Source organism: Euleptes europaea, chromosome 8 (genome assembly GCF_029931775.1).
Source record: "Euleptes europaea isolate rEulEur1 chromosome 8, rEulEur1.hap1, whole genome shotgun sequence".
Taxonomy (NCBI): Eukaryota; Metazoa; Chordata; class Lepidosauria; order Squamata; family Sphaerodactylidae; genus Euleptes; species Euleptes europaea.
Window position 1 is genome coordinate 71,557,675 of NC_079319.1, and position 25,751 is coordinate 71,583,425.

At 41.2% G+C, this 25,751-nt stretch overlaps 1 protein-coding gene across 1 annotated transcript in view; it reads right to left on the minus strand.

Annotated features, from left to right (window-relative positions):
• Positions 1 to 25,751, minus strand: part of CDKAL1 (CDK5 regulatory subunit associated protein 1 like 1) — a 361,142-nt gene that overhangs the window by 61,830 nt on the left and 273,561 nt on the right. Inside the window, exons 11-12 of the mRNA XM_056854106.1 lie at positions 24,916 to 25,096; positions 23,852 to 23,914 (exon numbers count right to left, since the gene is read on the minus strand). Coding sequence (XP_056710084.1) covers positions 23,852 to 23,914; positions 24,916 to 25,096 — 244 coding nt within the window. The remainder of the gene's footprint in view (positions 1 to 23,851; positions 23,915 to 24,915; positions 25,097 to 25,751) is intronic.

Consider the following 25,751-nt stretch of genomic DNA (forward strand, 5'->3'; position numbering starts at 1 on the left):
CCATTCAGCAGTCCATGAGAACAAACTGTATAGAGGGAACACAGCTGTCTGTGGGGTTCCCAATCACATATACATCTATTAATGCATAGACATTCTCATAGACTACTGATCTCATGTATCTGTCAAGGATGAGGCTTGCCACTATATTCCATTGCTATTATAACTGATCTCCAACCGATAGAGATCAGCTCACCTGGAGAAAATGGCCGCTTTGGCAATTGGACTCTATGGCATTGAAGTCCCTCCCCTCCCAAACCCTGTCCTCCTCAGGCTCTGCGCCCAAACCCTCCCACCAATGGTGAAGAGAGACCTGGCCACCCTACTGATACATGATGTACATGTGTCAAAGGAGTGAGCTGGCTCTGAGTAAAATGGCAGCCACAAGATGTTTTTTTCTTTTTTTTCTGCATTCAGCTCAGAGAACCACAAGTGCAAGTAACTGATGGGAAGCAATCTCCCCCTCCTCCCCAAATATATACCATTACTACCTCAAGGTCTCTTCCAACAGGCCTGCTAATTAGCTCACTGGTTTCAGCTGGAATAGGTGGTGAGGGGAGATTTGTTCATCTTTCAATAAGCTCTCCCAGGACAGTGTTCTGATTGGTTGTAAGAGGTCAGAAGAACAATGGCCTACGTTTTCTATAAATGTAGGCCTAGGGTTGCCAGGTCCCTCTTCGCCACCAGCGGGAGGTTTTTGGGCAGAGCTTGAGAAGGGCGGGGTTTGGGGAGGGCAGGGACTTCAATGCCATAGAGTCCAATTGCCAAAGCAGCCATTTTCTTCAGGTGAACTGATCTCTATCGGCTGGAGATCAGTTGTAATAAAAGATCTCCAGCTACTACCTGGAGGTTGGCAACCCTAGCTAGGCCTCATCTCTTCCCTTACCTTCACCTGCCTTGCGAGCTTTGCTGTGTTACACCTATTCTGGATTGTGCAGCTTGTTTTTGAACTGAATTTGCCAATGTCTCAAGAATTTAACACCTGCACTGTAGGAATCTTTTTCAGTAAGTGTATTTAGTACAGGGGAGGGGAACCTTTTTCTGCCAAGGGCCATTTGGATATTTATAACATCATTCGTGGGCCATACAATTGGGAGGGGTGGGGAAGGGCAGAAAAAGAAAATGAAATCCTCTCCAGTAACTGTAGTTTCCAAGGCACCCCTCCCTCACATACGAGAGTATGCCCCCCTTTTTTTCAATTCCAGCCTAGGACCATGACCGAAAGAGGGGGAGGCATCCAAAACCACGAAGAAAGGTGGAGGGGAGTACAGAGAGAGAGAGAGAGAGGCTTTTGCTCCTGTAGGCCCTTCCTTCATCTCCCCCCCCCCCACACCCTTTACTCGCCTGGTTTTCCTATCTATTCCCATTGGATTTGATCCGCTCCCTTCCTTAAACGGCCCGTGGGCCGGACGTTTCCTACCCCTGATTTATTAAGTCAGCTTTTTTTTTTAAGGGCTTGATCCTTCACTGGAACTACATTTTTAAACATCTTTTTCTTTATTTTCTTAACAATATAGTTTGTGTAGCTTTATGGTGGTGTTGCTATGAATTCACTGGTCCAAAACCAGGGTAATCTTGGTTATGATCAACAGAAGGCCTTGCTCCATCATCTCAGGTACAAGACAGGGGAACCATTCTCTCAGGACAAAGCAGGTCAGCCTTGACAACTGGTCCCCCCAAAAGAGTAGCTATTACAAATATTATGGTATAAACTGGGTATACTCATGATATAGTTTGCTGTATTTCTATATAATCTGGAATATGTAATTTAATCGAAAATTCCTTAAGGTAGAAGGTTTAGCTCTTTACTGCTATTTTTTTTGTAAAGGTTTTCTTTAATTTTTGGCACTTGCATATATAAAAGTGAGAGAGGTAGTTTTTACATCAACTGTTGTAGGTCATGCATCTACTCCCTTGTCAAATACCAGTTTTCCTCTCCCCTATTAGTAACTAGCTACGTATGAAAGTGTGAGAAATGGAACCAGAATTTGCTGTTAGCTCACATTGAGAGATGGGGCTACTTCATCACTTGTTTCTCCTCAGAGTGACTCTCTCATAAAACAAGAGGTGGACCAGGAGCTGGATTCCTTCCACTGGAGATACCCACTGGCCCTATGCTGCTCCTGAGGGTCCCCCGTCTTCCAGGAGCATGTCAGGCAGCAAAGTGGGCTGCAGTTGGAGTAAGATATTACCCCCTCAATTAGTTGAAGTGATTGGGCAACAGAAAGTGACTTTGTACATAGGCTCAGGGTTTAGAAAAATAAAATTGATGAATTCTGCTGACTTGTGGTTATCTACTGGGTGGGAACAGTTGGGTATTCATCATATGTGCTCAGGCTTGAACTAGATGCTATGGTGTAAGGCTGGATCAAGGAACTGAAACCTGCATTTTTTTAGTATCACAAATCAACCAACTGAAAGGCTAGATCAATATGGAGTCCCACCCAGTTTTTAACACAACTGAATGTTACCATCTTGCAAACTAAGCAACTCCTGCTGTCCACACTGGCTGGAATTCCTGCTTTCCCAAACATTCTGGTGAGGAAGAATCAGAAGGTTTGGATCCCTCAATTATTGAAACAGATGTACAAATACTGCTGGTGGATATATAGCGATTTTAAGAGATTAGGCTTGTAAAGTGTTTTTATTTATTTCCAGCATTTGATATACTCCCATTGCAGAATACAGTACGTAAAATAAAATATTACTCTGAACAATGTATCACTTGACAATAAATTTCATACCTCATTAGTCAAGAAAACTTTAAGCGTTTTATCAATGCTTGGCAGAATGATACTCATGATAGACTTCTTTCATCACCTAAATTAAATATTCCATGGCCAGAAAACCTTACTCACAAGAAAAGAATTTTTGTCCAATGCATATTGTATTAATTCAAACTATATTAGTGGAAACCACACTGAGAATGTAACAGACTTGGAAATATTCCCCCTTCCAATTTATCCCATTCAAGATCCTTTTCAAAAGCATCATGGTTATGTCTTTCCTTCTATCTCTCAAACCAAATAATAACTCCACTCATTTTCCCCCCAACCCAGCTGTTCTGATCATATTAACTTTGCTACAACGTTAATAGTCCAACAGGGAGGTTTTGTCATGCAGAACCAGAGATGTTACAGACATTGTGAAATGAACGTTTAAGAGCTTATGGCTTCCCCAGAGTCAGCTGCAAGTTAGTGGAAGAACACAGGCTTTGCAAGCAGAAGGGCCCTGGTTCAGTCCCTGGTACCTCCATCTAAAGGGTTTCAGTCAGCAGGTACTGGTAAAGCCAAACTAGTCTGGCATAACATTAATGAGGCTTATTCTTACGTTCACCCAATACGGCTGGAGACAATTAATGACTTCTGTGTTAACACCAACCTTACTCTGGCATTATATCCAAACTGCCAAACGATAGGTCCTACAGAAGCTTCAACCCATTGCCGAAGTTATCCTGTGCATTAAGAAACAAAGCAGCAACCTTGGGTATGAACGTGTACAATGGAGATGACAGAGTGGTTGTATAGAGTGCATGTTTGTGAACTTGGGGCTTGAAAAAGAAATCTGTAAAGAGTGCTAACTGTTGCTGTTTATTCGTTATGGCCAATGGCCAGCATAGAGCGCTAACTGTTAGGTAGAAGCAGGCTGGCGAGTTAACTTATCTGGAAATTTCCTGCTCCAAGAGGATGCTGTGCTTGTTATGCCCTATAGGACCTAAGACAAAACGTTTCGTTCACAATACTTTGCCTTTGTAAAGCATTTTAATACAATGCTAAGAGTCACCATGCATGGCAACTTGGAAATATAGAATAGAGAACCAAGAAGATCATAACATTAAAAGGGAATATTAACAGTGGGTATGAGAGAACACACAGTTTTTCACTAGGCTAACGCTAGCTTGCTTTGAGGTGTTAGTCATCTACCTGGGCCTCGCTACCAGCAATGTTTTTGTCAGCTGTCATTCTTTTATCAACTGCTGTTTATGCAGGAGGAACTGTGATCTCACACAAACTCTATGGATAAAAATATCTACACTGTATTTTCTCTATTTATGGCTGGCTGTAAACCGACAACTTCAGCTCTAATAAGTCAATGTAAAATGCTCCATGTGCGTGATGGACAGGGGTGGTGCTAATTTTAAACAATCATAGTCATGGGCATAACCATAGTTGCGTTCCTGATTCTGGAGAGCCATCTGAGCCTGCAGTAAGTAGGTCAATTTCAAACAGGCTTTCCTTTCCCCACTACTTGAACTCCAAGTCAGTGCAAGCTACCATTCTAATTTGCAATCATTTTCTCATCAGTCTCATACATCAGTCATAACGTATACTGGCACCTGCCATACTGCTGAGTTATGTCCAGAAGAGGATATAAGGCACAACCTGGCACTGTCCAAATAAATCTGAGACCATTCATAACAATGACTTTAATATAAGTAACTGGTATCAAATGCACTGAAATGGTGTTTTATTGAATCAACAGCTATGTACGTTTGTGTGTATGTGTATGTGTAAAGTACTGTCAAGTTGCACCCGATATATGGTGACTCTGTGGGGTTTTCAAGGCAAGAGAAGTTCAGAGGTGGTTTTGCCATTGCCTTCCTCTGCATTAAGGGCCCTGGTATTCTTTGGAGGTCTCCTATCCAAATACTTGCCAGGGTCGAGGCTGAGAGTTTGTGACTGGCCCAAGGTCACCCAGCAAGTTTCCAGGCCAGAGTAGGGATTTGAACCTGGGTTTCCCAGATCCTAGTCTGACACCTTAACCTCTACACCATGCTATTGTCAGGCCTTTGCCTTTTTTGCTGGAGCAAAGGCTCTTGACATGAGTCAGGCCAGGTTCTGGCTACATGTCAAGTCCTTGGTTCTCATGCCTAAGAACATCTGTGTACAGTTTCGCTCATCCTGTTTTCTGCAGCTGTGGTAATGTTTAGTCTGTCTTCCTGGGAACAGCTTATCTCGAGGTTGCCTAGCAATGTTTACCTTTTCAGTCTGTAGTGTCTTTAACATGTAACCTGCCTGTGTTCCCCATTACTAGCCTCACCTGCCTGTAGGCAGGCAGTCCTTTAATCTGTCTTTTTGCTCCTAATAAAGTATTATTGCTTCAGAGCTACCTGCCTGGATGAGTTTGCTTATGGCAGTGGTCGGCAAACTCATTAGTCAACAGAGCCAAATATCAACAGTACTGGCTTATGGGATGCTAGGGACAGACACTTGAAACTGACAGCTATGATCTATCATACCGCACAGTCAAGATACTGTTTCTCCTTCAGCTCCTGAATGCTAAAGACTGATGTTTTGCCGAACAAGCAAAATGAAGGAATATTAGTTCCCCATCCTGTTATATTATAAGCATCTCTAATAAAATACACAACAGTATTCAGAAACTATTAAAACTAGCGAGTTTCAGCTCATTCCTGAGCCTGGGGGCCGAATGGGCTTAGGAGGTGGTGAGGGGCTTGCAGTGTTGTCCATGCCATTTGGAGTTTGGCTGGCTTAGTGCCACTTGCGTCCCCGTCCCCCCCCCCCCCGGGACTGCTACGGCAGCGTAGCCCTAGGATGTCAGCTTGGCCCCCCGCCGGTGTCCTGTCAGCACAAATCCTTGCGCTGGCATCCCAGGAAGCATCCTGGAGGGTTGGGGGGATGCCGGTAGGCAGCTTCCTAATCCCTTCCAGGCCAGGAATGGTTTTTGCTGGCACAGCATAACTGTTTTCAGTGGAGCTGTTTTCCCCATTTTTTTTTTTTAAAGGCCTTTTTTAGCCTCGGAGCACCTGGGAAACTTCTTCGGAGGTGCTGCGGCAGCGCCTCAGCCACGCTGTCCCCGGCAGCTGCAAGGGTCAGGAATGAGCTGTTTGCTCCAAAGCTGTTTTTGCATATTTATGAGTTGCAACATTCTTATTTTAGTTTCTTAAGAATCTACAAACCATAACCAGCTGATTTTTTTTCCTCCTGTGAAATTCAAATGAGTGGAAACAAATCATCTTGTTAGGGATACTGGTAGTAAGTTCAAGATGGTCCTACAAACTCCCTTCTTCTATCTGCAGCTGGTGCCTTCCCTGCTTACTTGCTATCATCCAGAAATTAAGGTATAAATTCAAGTAATCAAAGCTGTCAAGCTGCTCATAAATTGTCACATTATTATGAGAGTCCGCATCATTTCTCAGATACTGTGTTGTCAGTCATAAGGCTATCTCACACATGACAGTAATTCTGGCCTGCTACAGGCTCAGAAAAAAAAACCCACAAAAAAATAAAAATAAACCTCACACCTGATTGTTTCTGCAATCCAACAGCTCTTTAATGGAAGAGCTGAGTCTCAGGAACATGTGAAGTGATAACAAAGGTCGAGAGTATCAACATGTGCAAGAGTTGCATTCTTGCATCATAGGGCAGGTGGTACAGCTAATTTGGAAAGTTTTCTGACTGTTGCCCCCTCCAACCTGTTCTGCCATTATACTAGCATGTTTAAGGTCCCAGCTTCCCAACTAAAGTATCTTAAGAAGTAGGGAGGGAACGGCCCTTTGTTTCACACTCTGAAGGACTGTAAGTAGACTGGTTAATGTTCAAGAGGCTCAGCTGATGTTAATGTTCACTAGAGGTGATTCAGTCAAAGGCTGAAAAGAAACATCAGGCAGCACTTGGATGCGATCTTTTGAATATGTGCATTTACAGCAGCATCATATATTGGGCAAGTGAAGCTCAACAGTAAGAGATAAAGTTATTATGATGTTATCCACTGCATTGTGTTTAGAAGTTAACTCAATTAGCTTGACCATGTCTATCCCCTGGTATTCTTCCCTGAATATTCATTAATGAATATTTCCAACTGTGCAAAATATTAGCATCATTTTCAAGGTACAGATGGTGCTAAAAAGCAATCTAAAATATGATTGAAATTGCAAATCTGAAAACCCCAAGTTCATGAGTTTTTTACCCCTATATTTCTCTAAGGAAGACTGTTTGAGGTTAATTAGTTTGTATTTTATCTCTAGCCTTCAGTTAAAAAAAGGACTCCTGTTCTCCCGTTATTCTGCAAGAATAGTTAGTTTTAACAGAGCTTCCTGAACACCCCAAGAGAAGCAGGAATTAGTTAAACATTACTATTAATGTCTGTCAGCGTGGTTTTGTTCAAATATATTAGATCATAGTTTCCTTTTTAGCTACGCTTTAAACTTTCAAATATAATTTTAATCCATATTTACAGGAAGGGATTTTTCATCAGATATAGCGTCTAACCCCCCAGGGGTCCTGAGATGGCTTATAAAGGATAGATGGAAATTACAGGCATCCCAACTCGATTGAAAAATATAGGGATGAGAAACATAATGAGAATCTACCAATGGAAGAATATAGATATGATTAGATTCTGGCCGTGGACCCTTCCACTATATCTGACAAACCGGTCCAAAGAGGATATCTAATCTCTTCAAGTCAGGTCCAAATGGCAAATTGTGGGAATTGTGTGACCGGTGTGGTAGGCAGTATCTACACACCCCTCACTCAACCGAGATCTATCTCAAACATCACATGAATGTAAACCATATGAGGTGTGGGGTCTTCAGCATGACTAGGGTCCCTAGAATGTTATTCCTCTAGACTGCCCCCTCTCTCAAGGCCCTGATGTTGAAGGACCCAAAAGCAGGCAAATGAGTCTGTTTATTTAATCCAAGGACAATATTCATATGAAGCTCCCTTACAATGAATCAGACCCTTGGTCCATCAAAGTCAATATTGCCTACTCAGAATGGCAGCAGCTCTCCTGGGTCTCAGGCAGAGGTGTTTCACATCACCTACTTGCCTAGTCCCTCTAACTGGAGATGCTGGGGATTGAACCTGGGACCTTTTGCATGCCAAACAGATGCTCTACCACTGAGCCACAGCCCCTTTACACAAATTAGTGTAAAGTTTTAGTGTTAATGAAACCTGTAACTGTACAGCTATGGAATTAAGGCTGAGATTTTAAAAACTCAAGTAATAAAATAGGTTGCAACATGGTTTGTGAACTGGACTATTTACTACCGGCTTATAATTGTTTTATTGCTTATTTATTACTATCTAATAAAACAGTTTGGGGTGCAGAAAAATGATGTGTGCTGTTAGGGCCCTTGTCTCCGGGATTCAAGGATATATATATATTTCCTTGACAAACATGGAAAACATTTCCATTATTGAAGAGTGGAAATCCAGGGATCTGTACCTTCTCACGGAAAAACATGTAGCTGTGTATGAGCATGCTTAGTAGGCCTCAGTGCCAGTAATGTATACATAAGGTCAAATTATGTAAACCTAAATTTTTCTCTGTGTCATGTATTATGCTGAAAAACAAACTCTGCACAACAGCAGGGTTTGAGAGTAAAAAGGCAAATTCATTTTAATGCATTGAGGTCTGAAAGTTTGTGTTCTATCACTCCTTTGATCTCTGCCATGAAGAACAAACAATTCTTGTGCTTTCATCTGAGGAAAAACGGACGACTTCTACTGAGCTGAGGTTGTGATCTTTCATTTCAAAAGAGAAATGTAACTGCGCCACGTCAAATACTTGCAGATCTAGAGCTTGGGGGTGTTGGAAGAGCCAACGATGGCTTCAGTCAAGCAGGGCTGTGCCTACATGGGACCCTGTGCAGAATTCACAAAGATGCCAAAAAGCCGTTTCTGAAAACTAAGTTTTCAGCACAGTGTAGTGGTTAAGAGCGGTGGTTTGGAGCAGTGGAGTCTGATCTGGAGAACCGGGTTTGATTCCCCACCCCTCCACATGAGCGGCACAGGCTAATCTGGTGAACTGGATTTGTTTCGCCACTCCTACACATGAAGCCAGCTGGGTGACCTTGGGCTAGTCACACTCTCTCAGCCCAACCTACCTCACAGGGTGACTGTTGTGGGGAGGGGGAGGGAAGGTGATTGTAAGCCAGTTTGAGTCTTCCTTAAGTGGTAGAGAAAGTCTGCTTATAAAAACCAACTTCTCCTCCTCCTCCTCCTTCTATTATTTTAGGTCCCTTCCCTGAGTTCTTTTTTGATCCAGGATATTTCCAGTGGAGAATTTTACTGAAGGTTATGAGAGGGGGGAAAAAACAAGTTAATAACAAGGGCTAGTCTTTGTAGAGATAATTTGGCCTTAAGGCAACTGAAAGCCAGAGGTAGCTCCCCAAAGACATAACTCATCATATTAAATGTATACAGATGTATTAAGTATTACTATGGGCAACACAGCATCCTCAACATGTCCAACATTAAAATCTGAATTATATTGTGCTAGTTATTAAAAGCAAGTTATAAACAAAATATGGTCCTCATACAGTGCTCAAACAATACTAGCAACTAGTGTTGTTCATATCGATATACCCAAACCGAAAATAAACCTGAAATTAGCCATTTCAATAATATTTGGGTTTTGGGTCGACCAAATACTAAAACATGGCAATCCACTCGAAGCCAAATAGGTGATTCCCGAAAAAGCCAGATAGATATTCGACTTTTCGAGTTTTGGCTATTCGCCTTCTAAGGAGTCTCCATTTTGTGGTCCTTGTTGCATTTTAAGGAGAGCTATCTCCTTTCTTCGTAATGCTGCCCCCACCTTCCCTTCCCCTCCTCACAACAGACGTCTTGTGAGGTAGGTGGGGTTGAGAGAGTTGTGAGAGAACCCAAGGTCACCCAGCAGGCTTCATGTGGAGGTGGGGAAACAAACCCGGTTCTCCAGATTAGTGTCAGCCACTCTTAACCAGTTTAACTAGTTTTAGTAGCTACGGAACAGAATTGCTAGTTCCGGCCCAGCAACCAGCAGGAGACCAGTGTTGTGGTTCTAAGTGATGCTATGACATCACTTTCGGGCAATACCTGGAAATGATGGCAGCCCTCTCTAGGAACTGCCAAAAATGCTATTGTTTTACCATAGAGTTCCTGGTGATTCCTAGAGAGGTGTGGTATCACTTCTGTATTTCCCCCCCAGATGTGAAGTCATACTAGCAGCCATTTTTAAAGGAAATTTCTCCTCTGGAAACAAGAGGGAGGGATGGGGAATTCTCCGCTCCAGCCGGGGGGCTGACAAAACTACTGCTGAAGCTACATTCAGATGCCACAAACTTAAGTTAAATCCAAATATGCACAGACCCAGCATCTTGCTGAGCTTGTGCACACACTCCTGCCTACACACTCTCCCCTTCCTCTTGCCCAGAACCCAATAAACAAAACTGGGGTTAAAATTAACTCTAGCTATATGTGATTTATGGATGATGGCACACAGCATAATGAGTTACTTCTGCTCCCCCCACCCTACTCAAATGTGATTCTAAACCAGGGTTTAAACCAGGGTGAGAATCTTGATTTATGGGGGGGGGGGGAAACTAACTCTGGTTAATCTGTGTGCATGCTTGCATTCTTCATGGCTAACTGGAGTTAGTTTTCAGCAGAATTTCTTTCTTGCAATCTGCATGAAAAGGGAGGGGGCAGGAAGAATGAGTGAGGATTACTAGGCCAGCAAGAAGCCAGGTTTGTGCTTATGCAGACTTAATGTCAGTTTGAAGGGATGTCTGAATGCAGCCTGCCAGTGGTAAGAGAATTAAGAGAAGGGGGAAAAATACATCGTAACACACAGCTGTAGGAACTGACCCTATAATGTAAGGTTTTGTAGTATGGTCAGCCTAAAAATTATTTTCATTCTCTGAACTGTCATATTTTGAACACATTGATCAATTAGTGTATGGCAAATGCATTTTCAAAACCTTTATTGAGCTTTTTTTTATTTAAGTGAAGACTCTAAATTATTTTTAGGTTAAGTACAAAAATACAGAACTGACACTTCTGAGCAGCTGAAGAGCTCAACATTTGTACTCCTTTCTCCATTGGACGTGCCATTAGGACAATGGAATGACATCTTTGGATCCAACACAAGGTTATCATTCTGCTTTTAAAAACAAGGCCTTAAACACTAAATTCAGTGTATACCTTATCATCTTATTTATAGTCCTTAAGAGGTCATCACGTTTGCTCATATTTTTGGCATGGCAGAACAAGACTTTCACAAGATAAAATCAATGAACATACTGCATACTGATCAGACTAAAAAATATCAGACAACATCTGTTGGATGCAATTTAATAATAAGCCCTGTGTTTGAGAAGATGCCTTTGACCTCCTGTGACATAGGCATTAAAACCAGTTATTTTAATCGTAAAAGTGGTTTTATTTCATATACACACCAAAGCCTTAGGGGAATCAAATACAGTTTAGAAATCTATATAAGTAAATATCCCTTAAATAATAAGTGCCCCCTGGATATGTTAAAATTGAGGCCACTAAACCATTCGTTTAAGAAAGGTGGTCAACTGAAATTGGTTTTATTTTGCTAAGCCAGCAACTGGTTCTTCTAATTTTTAGACAACTTCTAAGTACAGCATTCATTTTGTATCCAGCTATAATTTAAAATTATAGATGTGACCATGGCAAATGTCTCCAAATAAATGTCATAAATATTTACATCAAAATAAACCCTGTCAAGCTTGGGTCAACTAAAATCAGACTGGGTGGTTTTACTTCAGCTGGTGGAGGCAGACATGTAGATTACATGTTCAGTTTATTGCATGCTACTTTCTACGAAGGATTTTGAAGGGCAAGAGAAAAGGAAGGAGAAAGAGACTTGAGAGAACAAAACAAAGGTAGAAAAAATGCTAGTTGTTATTTGTGTCATTGGTTACTCAAGATAAAAACATTATATTAAAAGAATAACCTTTTGCATATTTGAGGATGGCATTTTTTGAACGCATTAGATTATGTGGGGTATAATCTCCATCCTCCCAAGGGAGCAACAGAAATCTTGGGACTTTCTCCTCCAAAGGTACTCATAATACCACCCACCTCCCACGCTGTGTGTCAGAGCCAAGATGTCATCAAATACAGATTAGGAATAATGTTTCAGAAATGGTGCACACTTACAAGACATTCAATACTGTCCACAAATGCATTTTGATCCTTGAAATTAGGATGGCTAACGGAATACAGGGACATGAAAGTCATAGAATCATAGAGTTGGAAGGGACCACCAGGGTAATCTAATCCAACCCCCTGCGCAATGCAGGAAATTCACAACTACCTCCCCCACATACCCCCAGTGACCCCTACTACATACCTAGAAGATGGCCAAGATGCCCTCCCTCTCATGATCTGCCTAAAGGTATAGAATCAGCATTGCTGACAGATGGCCTCTGTTTAAAAACCTCCAGGGAAGGAGCACTTACCACCTCCCGAGAAAGCCTGTTCCACTGAGGAACCGCTGTTAAAAAATTCTTCTTAATGTCTAGACTGAATCTCTTTTTATTTAATTTCAACCTATTGTTCTGGTCCAACCTTCTGGGGCAACAGAAAACAACTCGGCACCATCCTAGACATCCTAGACTCCTGTGATATTCTGGTTCCTAGAGATTGGGAACTGGGGATACTGACTTCTAGTAGGGATCACAGTCACACACTGAAAACCTCCTGTAGGCCTCAGAAGGAATCCCCTGCCTTTTGCCCCGAGATCAATACATGAGACTATACACTTAAAGAAATGGGAAATATTTGTCCTACTATGTCAGGAAGCATTAACATTTTGGTTGTTTAAAATTTGATTACCCTCCTTTATATTGGGGCTGTATTCAGATGTTACAACAAACTGAAATTAAACTCTGATCAAGACCAAACACAACTTGTTGCAGTGTTCATACATACTTCTTGCTCCTTCCCCCCTCTCTTTGACATTCATGCAAAACTTCTTCATTTGACCAGTGGTCACTGCATATGTCCAGATGCAAGCTGCTTAATGAACTGAAGTCTGTTTAGTCTATAAACAGCAGGTTTAACTTCAGTTTAGAATCCCAGTTTATGTGGAGTAAATAAATTCAATTGACCAAACCACCTGCATGGTGAACTGGAGCATGATGAAACTGGGAAATCACATTGACAAATTTGAAATGCTGTTGTATGAAATTCACCAAATCACAACAAATAATTTTAGGTCCCAAGGGCCCATTTTTAGGGTACCTGGTCCAGATTCTGAAACCTGAAATTAATTTCACAGCAAGACATTTTGAGATGGGCAGATTCACTCGCAGTCACCTCTGAAAGAAAATGACGGGGCTGAATGAAAACGTGATTATTTTCTCCAGCTAGTATGAAATGCATACTTGCTGGATTACTCCCTTTGCAGACAGCATCAATAATTTTATATATAACTATTTTAATCTATTTTTTTCCAGTCTGAAATACTATAATTAACAATTTTAGACGCTGATGTATACATACATCTTAAGCCTAAACTTTCTTGGTTTTCTTTCTCTAGGTTATGATTAATGCAGCTTATCAGAAAGCCAGATGGTGCAAAACCAAACCATCAATCAAAATGAAAATACCACCAAGTGCTATTCCACAATGATGTGCCTTGCAAATGGAAATGTTGTTCACAGACCCTTGGCGATGATACACAAAGAAAACCAAGCACACCCTAGCACCATCGCCAAGGAATTGGCAGAGGTGGCTTGTGCTTTGTTAAGCTAAAAAGCTGGATAGGCAGGGCTCACGGCTGGGAGAGGGGAAGACCATAGAAGCCAAAAACATTATGTTAGTTAAAAGTGGGGTTTTAAATTATTTTAATAATATTTGCACTGATGACAGCATCTGTCAAGCTGTCCATTTGCCATTGATTTAATATGGGATAATGCCACACATTAACAAGCAGCTGCCACTGTCTGCCTGACACATGAATTGGCATTTAATTATGTGCCCCGCACTAGCTTTTTAAAATACAGTAATCCCAAATGTCTTGGTTTTACAATGCATTCTATCCCTTAAGTTTCAAAATATAACAAATGCTCAGTTCCTTATACATGTCTCTGTGATAACTGGTTCCTGATTAACTTCAGTTAGCAATGGAACATTTTATAATTCACAACCACTGAATCTGCACAATTTGACACACACTGAGAGTCGCAGTGAATTTTCTGAAACGGGATCATGCAAAAACTATAAGAAATAAATCCTTGGTCTCTGACTATGTCTCTCTTTCATAGACATGTACATAAGTACCTTTGCAAATGGGATTGTATAAATAGAAGATTTAAATTTTTTTGTCAATACATATCGGTATTGTTATTTATTACATCAATTATGCACTCTACATACTCTCTGCTTTCTTTATCACTACCTCTCAAGTTATTAGGGTCCCCCAGTAAAATGTTTCTTTTTCCTGCTAATAATGTACAAGTAGCGCTGATGCATGAGAATGGGCTGTGATTCAGTGCTCGGGCATATGATTGCACACAGGATGTTTTAGGTTCAATCCTCAATATCTGCAGTTCAAAAAGTATATGATTGCACACAGGATGTTTTAGGTTCAATCCTCAATATCTGCAGTTCAAAAAGTATCAGGAATGGCTTTACTCTGGAGAGCTGAGGCCAGTTAGAGCAGACAATACTCAGCTCAGTGCACTCAGTAAGCAGGGCTGCCAGGCGGGAGGTTTCTGGGGCAGAGCGTGAGGAGGGCCGGGTTTGTGGAGGGGAGGGACCGCAGTGCCATAGAGTCCAATTGTCCAAGTCGCCATTTTCTGCAGGTGAACTGATCTCTATTGGCTGGAGATCCGTTGTAATAGCAGGAGATCTCCAGCTAGTACCTGGAGGTTGGCAACCCTATCAGTAAGACACCGTCCTTTGTTTACAGCCACAAGCAGTTTTGCATTGGAATAATCTTTTGGTTGGCTCATGGACCAACTTTAAGGCACACTCAAAGTACTGAGGCATATGCTAATGGTAATATTTCTTTGGACATTTCAATAGAATAACCATATGACTTACTGTCTGGGATTTCTTCTTTTCAAACAAAAGGTGCATCGAATTCAGACACTCAAGCAGAACCACACTGGGAAGTGTTCCTCTAATTCTTACCAAACTAAAAGTAAACATTTCCAGCTATAGAACTGCAATTCCCTCTGAGCCTATCTCATAGCACTCAGACTCAAACCAACCCTCACATGAAAGCAAACTGCATTATTTCTCCAGCTTCATGAACCCCAGGTCTCCCACAATTTTGTTCCCTTAGCCCCCTTCGCTTTCTTAGTGGCTCTAACCATTCAGGGAGGTGACAAAACAGATATTTATGATACAAAGCTAGGGCTGGCCCAACTGTGGAGACCTATCTAGGCAACTATCTGGAGTTCATAAATTCCAAGGAAGCCTCTGCAGTTGTGTGAACTTTTTGGAGCGTCACTGCCTGCTTTCCTGAAGGAGGCACATAGAGGCTTTGAAATGTAATGTGGTATTAATTTGTTGTTCAGCATATAATACAGAATGTATTAGCCAAGTTCATTGGAGCTGTAGGGGGATGTGGAATTGTATAGTGTAGTCCGATTTCATCAGCCCTTGGAAGCTAAGCTGGTTCAGTATATGGAAATAGGGTTGCCAGGTCCCTCTTTGTCATTGGCGGGAGGTTTTTGGGGCAGAGCCTGAGGAGGGTGGGGTTTGGGGAGGGGCTTCAATGCCATAGAGTTCAATTGCCAAAGTGGCCATTTTCTCCACGTGAATTGATCTTTATCAGCTGGAGATCAGTTGTAATAGAAGGATATCGCCAGCTAGTACCTGGAGGTTGGCAACCCTACTTGGAAGGGAAACCTCCAAGGAAGACTCTGCAGAGGAAGGCAATGGCAAACCACCTCTGCTTAATCACTTGTCTTGAAAACCCCACCAGGGGTCACTATAAGTCGGCTGTGACTTGACAGCACTTTACACACACACACAAGGAACTGTAGATACACACACACACACACACACACAAAGATATAATATGCCTTGCCTACATTAAATAGCCCAGAAAGTACACATTCTATAAAGATGCAATTCAATATCTAGACTGCTGTCCTGAATATTTCCTTACATGGGGTAGTCATAAAGACGATTGCCTTAACCTTAGTATAGTTTAGGAAGTTGTTTCTGTACCAGAAGAGTGAGAACACCCCTGGCTGCCCTTGTAAGAAAGAAGTCTTTCTATCCGTTAACATAGCTCATTTGCTTTACATAAAGCATAATAACTCTCTTTTTGTATGCAACACATAAAAACAGTTTTTATTAAAAAAAATTGAAGTTGGCAAGAAAACCGAAGTGATTGACATGAATGATCAACAACATGAAGGGATTAAGTCCTGCATTGGGAGAGAGCATTAAAATAACCTTTCTGAACTTGAAAAGACTCATAGACCCAAGATCTTAGGGGGTATGCACTATAACCCACCAGAAATAATTTAGAACAATTTACAAGCACCAAATGTGACATTATGAGGTCCTCCAGGTGAGATTCAATGTGCTATAATGAAGTTCTGTATAGATCATTCCTTGGTCACCATCACAGAAATTATCACTCAGGACAGTATTGTTGGGTTTCCATCATTTCAACTGGTTAGTCAAGGTCCATATTTAATTTTTGCTTACACTGGCATGCATCCAACCACCTGTGCTCAGAAGGCACATGGTTTTTTCCCTTGCATTTGTCTCTGTTCCTGCAGCCCCTTTTGACACCCACCCCTCCCGAAAGATCATTTCTGGAGTTGTGGGATCTGGGCAGAGAAACAGCTGTTGCAAGGCAGCGGCCTGAATCAAAGAGGGGATAAGGGAATCGACTTTTCCTCAGCAGCACTATGGTTGCTAAAGTGGAAGGAGGAGCAATTTCACCCCCCTCCTCCTCCTCAATCCAGCTCCCCAACCAGCACGGCTCCTCCTCTGTGTAGGAACCCATGAACCTGGAAACAATATTTCCAGGAAGGGGCTGTGTAATGACCTCTTTATTTCTGCAATTATTTGTGACAGAAACACCACGTGATTGATTTTAAATTAATGGGACTGAGACTTTATTTTGATGGCTATATTAATATGTTCATTATTCTGGGGAATGATGAATTGTAAACATGACCAAGGCACAGACACTAAGGCTGCAAAATACCAAACTGATTTGTTTATTTACTTCCTTAGCAGGGTTTAACACTTGTGTGTAATAGTAGGTGCTGTTCTGATGTTGCAGAACAATATACCTTCACAGCTTTCAGTGGAGGCAACTCATTTCTTTTTCAGAGAATTACTGTGGCAGGAGAATTTAAATACACGTTAACCCAACTCTCTTCAGAGCGCAAATGCACTTTCAACTCAGACTGACCCTGTTTAAGTTAGCCAATGTATGGCGGCTCTACCTTTAGGAGTTTAGGAGTTCTTCAGATTGGCCAGACTCCTCAGTCACAGCAGCACCGATATATCTACTCTGCTTCCTTCAAAAGAGACAACCCATTGGATTAAGAACACCTTCCCTACTTAACAAGAACTAGAACCTTCCCTCAGTAACCTGAATCAAATAACTGCTCTGGTCTGCTGAGTCAGACTTCTAGCCCACTAATTCGCCTAGCAGTCAGACCCTTTATCCTCTCTAGAATAATGGGAGTCTTCAATTGCCCCCCACCCCACACATCATTCTAACACACTCTCTGTTTCTTGACTGGATCCTTTCATGGCTCTGCACATTCAAAACGACACGGTGGGGAACTGGTGCATGACAAGTGGCAGGTCACCCGCTTGTCCATCGTAGGCTGCAAGAACAGAGTAAATGGAAACCTCTGGGTTCTGTGCATGGAGCGGTAGGGTAACAAGATCAGCGAGCAGGAAAGGCATGGAAACAAGGGAAACCCTTGGATGCTATCACCAGCAGTAGGCACAGATCTCTCAAAAGGTCAGTCAACACACAATAACATATGGGATAACATTTCAATTGCCCCAGAAGAGTGGTAGGATACATGCCACTAATTCACAGGGAACAAATCACTATTTATGGCTGTGGTTCTTAACTTTCTGAAGTATATTTTTACTAGGGTTGCCAGGTCTCTCTTCGCCATCGCCGGGAGGTTTTTGGGGCAGAGCCTGAGGAGGGCGGAGTTTGTGGAGGGGAGGGACTTCAATGCCATAGAGTCCAATTGCCAAAGTGACCATTTTCTCCATCGGCTGGAGACCAGTTGTAATAGCAGATCTTCTGCCATTACCCGGAGGTTGGCAACCCTAATTTTTACCCTAAAACCATTACTTTTGTGCTTATTATCTGTTTTATGTAAATGCATATAGTCTGAATACTATTTAAACTCCCAGCAATAAGAGAAGCAACATAAATAATGAAGCCACACCATCCATGACAGAAATACAGATTAAAAGCTTAACGGTTGTATACCAGCTTTGAAAGTATCAAAATGAAACTGTAAAAACAGCAGTGAGAAAACAAGCAAGAGGAGGCAGAAAACCTGGGGGTGGAGAAGGGGGGGGGGACCTTGAGCTGGGTCAAAATTAAAACAAAGTAATCTAGGGAGATACAAAATACAGAATTCAGCAATGTGAATGCTCTTTTAGATACTCTACTGGTTGGAGTCATTCAAACAGGAGGAATTCCAGAAAAACGATAAAGCTGCACATTTATCCATTCCTCTAAGCCTCAGAATTGCTGATGCTCCTCTGTGTTTGCAATCGCATACCACACAGCAGATGGAGGGAAAAAGGGAAATTAATGTAAGGCTTTCAAAGTCAGGAATTTTAACTGAAACAACCGGAGTCCAACATTGGCTTTATAACAAGGGAAAAATCTGATCAGTGCGTTTACTGGTTTTAAGAAAAAGATATCTGGGTTTGGGATGAAATCATACAGCAGAAAAAAAATCAATCAATCAGCTGAAGAAAATTTTCAATTTGGATCTTTTCCATACCATGAGCAAAGACTTTTAAAATGTTTTTTTTTTTTTTAAGTCTCATCAGCTCTAGTCATTTGTTAGCAATGACATCTGTTTCTCCACAGGGTTTACGTTATGCTCGTGGAGTTTAAGAAAACCTCTGCCTTTTTTTTTTTTGGTTTGTTTTAAAACCACAGTGCCCCCAAACATATCCTCTGAGCTATGGAGTTAGGGTTGCCAACTGCCAGGTAGTAGCAGGAGATCTCCTGCTAATACAACGGATCTCCAGCCGATAGAGATCAGATCACCTGGAGAAAAATGGCTGCGTTGGCAATTGAACTCTATGGCATTGAAGTTCCGCCTCTCCCCAAACCCCGCCTTCCTCAGGCTCCGCCCCAAAAATCTCCCACTGGTGGCGAAGAGGGACCTGGCAACCCTATATGGAGTCTTACCAGAGGGGGTATATTCTGAGAAATAGAAACTGTATTATCAATTCAGAAGTAAAAATAGGGAAGAAAATAAATAGTTACTACAGAGCATGTGCTTTTGGATTTTGCAAAATTTGCTCAGTGAAGTGCCGTATTTTGTTTAGGAACAGCATTACACAGCCTCAATACTGTGTTATCATTAAAATAAGGGACGAAGGTAGTATTTAAGAGCATTAAAAGGTAAAGGTCCCCTGTGCAAGCACTGGGTCATTCCTGACCCATGGGGTGATGTCACATCCCAACATTTACTAGGCAGACTTTGTTTACGAGGTGGTTTGCCAGTGCCTTCCCCAGTCATCTTCCCTTTACCCCCAGCAAGCTGGGTACTCTTTTTACCGACCTCGGAAGGATGGAAGGCTGAGTCAACCTTGAGCCGGCTACCTGAAACCAACTTCCGTCGGGATCGAACTCAGGTCATGAGCAGAGCTTGGACTGCAGTACTGCAGCTTATCACTCTGTGCCACGGGGCTCCTTATCAGATCCATGAAAAAAACAACACAGAAATGCCCTGGACTTGCCCATTTTCTGTTTCTTTTAAAGAGACAAAAGATATATTTTTGTCCTGGTAAGGACAGCACACCAGATAGATTTTAAATACCCCAAAGTATATTATGGCTCTTACTACAGCCCCTGCATTTCTTTATGGGTTTTCCTTCCCCTTTCCTGAGGGAAGCGCTGTCCTAAGTTCTAGCCTACAGAAACACTGCAGAGACAAACTTCAGTGTTGAGGATACAACACATACTGTGTGCCATTATTACATCATAATGTTTGTCTTTTGTGCAGTAAGGTTACTGGCACATCTGCTGTAAGCATTTTGGCCCTCATCCAGAGTCTTATGCACACACCCTGGAAGCTTCTCTCTCCTCTACCCCCCATCAAAAGAGCTTCCAATTGTCCGGGCAGGAAGAAAGTGGGAGGAAGGAAATAAAGAAGGGCATGAGCATCCACAAAGATGAGGTGGGTTGTTGGACTGCTGCCATTATACAGAAGTAAGTTCCACTGAAGTAATTGTAATTACCTTACAACTAACATATAAGGAATTACACTCCAGAAAATAGTATCCATGGAAACTAATAAAAGATAAAAATACATGAAATGAATTAATCTGCCAGGCCAAAATGCAGCTCCACACATGTCTTGAATTACAAAAACTATATCTTAGATGTTTTAAACTAAAAATAACAGCACAGGGTTTGCATGTTGCAGCTGCTTCCAAGCGTGGGGGGGGGGAGAGGAAAGGGCAGGGGTGATGAACGATCAAAGGGGAGCAGACTCCTTTAGGCAGTCACTTAGTCAACTGTGCATTTAAAGCACACAACTCTTTGAGATTCAAGGCATATCCTTTACAACTAACAATGCTATCAAAAGCTTGTAGTTTCCTAAGCGGTAAGATGGCCCGTAAGGCTTGCTTCCAATCCAAGGTGAGTATCCCAATCCTAAAATTGTAATCCAAGCCAGAGAAAGATAGCCTTTACTTTTTCTCACTCTCACACATTTAAAGTGAAGACCGTGGTGGGGCACTGAGAAGCGATGAACTGCTCCCGTGTGTTCGGAGCCTTGTGAAATATGGCTTCCCCACGGCGTCTGACATGATCTGCATATGGATGTTGTATACCCTGCACACCATCTGTCCCAGGTCTCCTGGAAACAGGAAAGTAACAGTGCCGAGCATACCAGCAATTCAAGTTCTGGAAAGAGAGGGAACTCCCAGCCTGTAGCTACAGTCTACCTGACAGAACCAGATTCAAGCTCACAGGACCATTACACTTTCAATAACAACAGCAAGACCACACCAGGACTTCCCGATTTCAGAACAGAGCTCTAATAAAAATGAGCAAGAATTCTTGAGAATTTGTTTTTAAAACAGCTTGATTTGGCAGGTGCAAACTGAATGAAATTTAAATCGAACCAGGAGAAAGTTCACCCGTCTACGTTGTCAACTTGCTAAACTTCTCCCCTTACTTCTTCATGCCAATATCCCCATACTACAAAAGATAACAGTTGGTCTTCAAAACCATTCACCATTTGATACTACCACTTTGTTATTCATAGAAGTCCTTAAAACAACCATCAAAAAGACCAAATCTGAGCATTTATATTATTTTCCACTAATTTGACTAATTAGTTAAAGAAGTATAGAAGTTCACAAGCAGAATCCAATCATTTGAGGATACTTTGATATCGTGCCACAGAGGATACGAACAGGAAGGTAATAAAGATTACAAATGGCTCAATTCCAGCTAGAATGATAATAAAAAAAGGAATTTTCTCATACTGTGCATAAAAAAGAAATCTATGTCACCAGTGAATTTAAAGAAAGAAATAAAGAATAAAGCTTCTGGCTCTTCAGCTACTCCTCTTTGTTAGATAGTAATTGATCTATTACAATATTTAGCCTAAATAGTCCTAGCTGAATAATGCAATACAATACTCCCTTCTGAAATGCTAGTTGTAAACCTTAAAAAAGCTTTTTATAAAACATTAATCAATTTACACAAGTGTTAAAATTTGCACTCCAAAGTGAAAAGAAAAAAAAACATTCCAAAGAGTTATTTAATTGTTAACGCTATTCCATAATGTCCACAGTTACACTTATATTGTATTATTGTAAACATGCCATGGTTTGACATGTGTCATTATGGATATGAATCACTGAAACTATCTAAATTGCAAACATTGTTTTGACAAATAATGTTCTGATAAATTATTGTTACCTGACTGGGGATGTCACACTTGAAAGTCACACAGGTACCTTAAAATTACTTCAGATGTTCAGAGTACAGCCCAACATCAAATTGTGCAAATGGAAACCTAACTACAAAGCAGAGGATCACAGAAGAAAGTCTAAAAATACTGAATTAAAAGATAGACCAATATGTTGCCTTTTTTTCTATATCATTTCCTCCAAAACACTAAAAAAAAAACCTAAACAAATAACACAAATTCCTGTTATTTATCTGCCAACACTGATACCTCCAGAATAAAACGCCTTTCACTGAACTTTCAGTGTTGGATAGATAATAAGGTGCATATTTTTCATAACCATTGCTTAAAACATTAATATCTTGAAAGTATGCAGTATCATCTCTTATACTTTAAACAGTTCAGTACCAGCCAATTCACATCTCCATATGGATGGCCCAGGCTGGCCTGATCTTTTCAGATCTCAGAAGCTAAGAAAGGTCAGCCCAGGGTAGCACTTGGATGGGAGACCACCACAGAAGTTGCTAGACGGAGGTAGGCAATGGCAAACCACTTCTGTTCATCTCTTGCCTTAAAATCCCTATGGGGGTTGCCACAATTCAGCTATAACTTGATGGAACTTTACACCACACACACATCACAATGGAAGAATATAACCGCATGAAACAGTTTTGTAGTATATTTTGCATAACAGTGGCAGTAAAACTCAATATTCTTGCAAAAATATGAAAATGTAAAACATGACAGAAACTATTCAGATCTCTAGATTACCAACATGTCATAAGGAACAGGCACCATTGCAAGTTTCAAAGCTGAGGAAAAATGCATTCATTCGCATCTGCCAGGTGCAGTACAGACTGCATGAAGGAATCTTGGTACATCTGTAGTCCCTCTCTCAAGCAGATATCAATGCCTGTATACACTGCCATACACTCCACAGAAGTTCCCCAATGCAAGTGGCATTAAATGGTAGTCAAATCCAATACAGTGCGTCGATGTTTTAACGGGCACTTTAGTATCACTTTAAGCCAGGGGTGTCAAACTCAATTGTTATGAGGGCAGGATATGACAAAAATGTCACTTGGTTGGGCCAGGCCTTGCCTCGCCAGCCCAGATTGAGAGTGGAGTGGAGAGGCTGCCTCAGCTGGCTTGCGGGCTGGATAAGAGCTCTCAAGGGACCAGATTTGGCCTGTGGGCCTTATATTTGACACCCCTGCTTTAAGCCACACAGATTGGACTCCCTATTGAGCACACCATCACATCTAAACCACAGAATCTGAAGCCGATAAGGGATACTTCCACAAACTTGCCCAGAGATAAGTAGAGTGATTACAACGTGTTTGCTTGGTAAAGCACTGGCAATGCATGCTACACTCAACTTTATGTCCTTCTTTGAGGCAAAGGAGGCAATAGCCATGCCCAGGAGAGTTGGGCAGCTTGCTGAGGCAACACAGGCACCTTTTGAAGTTGGACCACTGTGCCCAAACACGGAGTCCACTATAAGGTGTAAAATAGCTAGTACAGGAACAGAAAACCCCCCCAGAAAAAGTGAAAATAAGGGAATTTTAGATAAAATAAGGCTAGTTCACCAGAATCAAAAGAGAAAGTTTTCAGTGATGCAGTTGTTTTGGTGGCTGACAAAGAACTGTAAAGGAAGACACAGCTCAACACTTTGAGGCATGTGATATAGAATTCCCTGCCTTAAAGAGGATGAAACCACTCACCCCAACTTTATTGTAGCTTAGCACTAGAAAGTTCCTGACAGTACTGTGCACAGGCACAGAATCTAGTAGTGTGCCTTGACAGAGACCACAAAGTACAGTGGAGTAGCAAGAATGGCACTGTGACATCAAGGGGGTCAAAATGGGGATACTCTTTCTCACAGCAGACTGAAGAGTGTTTACATCATTCTAGTTACCACAATGCTATCACTGACAAGAAGATATCTTTTTTTTTGTTTACCTTGTGATCGTAAGGGTTGTACGAATGAAATAAACGGGATAGTTCTTTCGTTCTTTGTTTTTTCTGTGGAAAAAAAGCGAAAAGTAATGAAAAAATGGGGGAAAGTAATGTTATATGATTCACAACCAAAGAACAATACAATGTACATACTAAAAGATGCATATATGAATATATTAACATGGGAGTAAAATTTGATCTTCCAAAAACTTAGAGGTCTTCAACCCAAATTTGAGAAACATAAAAATTTCACCAATATTCAGGCAGTCATTCTACCTGGCTGTCCCCTGAAGCACACTGTAAACAAGGGGTCTCTAAATACTCAGTATCCAGAAAAATATCATTGGTACATTTATTAAAAGGGAAAAAAACCCTCAAAGGAAGAGTGAAAATGTTCCAGAAGTAGTAAAATATTGAAAAGAAATAAAAGAAAAAAGGATGGGGCAAAGTGAAGTAAGCATGTTGAAGGGCCTGCTACCGCCTGCTCTCTAGTGAAAAAAAGACTGTCCCAGTGGGACATAAACAGCACTGCTTTCCATGCCCACCGTGTGCATGCTCTCCTGCTTTTTTGGGGTTTACATATTCGAACTCTCGTTGTCCGTATACTGATTTCTTAACCATCCCAGTTTACAGAAGAGCTTTTTAGCAAGGTTCAATGTACCCACAGCTGTTTTGAGTGGGCGCTATTCTAAAAAGCCCTACTCTGAGTGCCATTTTACCTCTTCCTTCCTTTCTACATGTGAATTCCTGCTCTATTTTCCATTGAATTTTCTGGAACTTGTTCTGCAGAGGTAAAATCTACAATTATCATGGCCACTTATTTCAGGTTAATTAACCCAATTTTAAGCATTCCAATTTAACAATATATCAAACGCTATTTCAGCAAAAGCTTGAACTGAAGGGTGACGGACAAAGCTTAAACCTGAATTGTATTCTCAATCTCCTGCAAAATGAAACTCCCCAACTAAAAGTTTCTAGCGAGCAAAACTTGTGTACTGCATGTTAATATCTGGCATAAGATGATCTGGCTTAGAAAGATGGAAAGAAAGAAAAAAAACCTCTCTTACTATTTGAGCTGGAACTTGATGCATTTTTGCAGCAGGAGTCCCAGGGCGTGGGTAAAACTGGTTAATAAAGAGACTTGGAAACTTATACTTTTCAACAAGTTTCATGGTTTCTTGAAAATCATCATCCGTTTCCCCTGGAAACCCGCAAATGATGTCTGTAGCAATTGTTATTCCAGACACTCTGAAACAAAATAAAACAAAAAGCATTACATTGAAGAATTAGTTTCTTTTTGTTGCCAAATACTCTCAGTTCAGGCTGAAGATCACCTACTGAAGATCAGCTGGTAAACACAGTGTTATAGAAGAAGAGTCTACAGCATAATATCTGACTGGTTAAACTGTCTTGGGGGGTTACCGCATTATGTATTCCCAGGGATGTTATTAAGAATCTGAAAACATTATAAAAAAATACTGTTCGCACTTTCTATGTATTCCCACCAATGTATTAAGAGTCTGAAAATGTTATAAAAAATACTGTTCGCACTTTGTTTGGCCCCTTTGGCTGTAAAGACGTCTTCCAACCATTTTTTAGCCATGGTATCCAAAAACCCTTTTAAAGCGATGTTTTTTTATAACATTTTCAAACTCTTAATACATTGCTGGGAATACATAATGCGGTAACCCCCTTGGTTTCCCTCCAAGAAAATCCTAAAAAGTTTTGTGAAAGGACTCAGAATTGTCAATAGAGTATTCTCAGTAGGCAACCCCCCCTAAAACCCCATGATGTTTATAATGTATATGAAGAGACCAAGAATGGGTATTAAATTATAAAAATGGTCTTTTAAACAGGCAAAAGAAATGTGAAGAGTGGAATAAGTTTTCGTAACTATTTACTA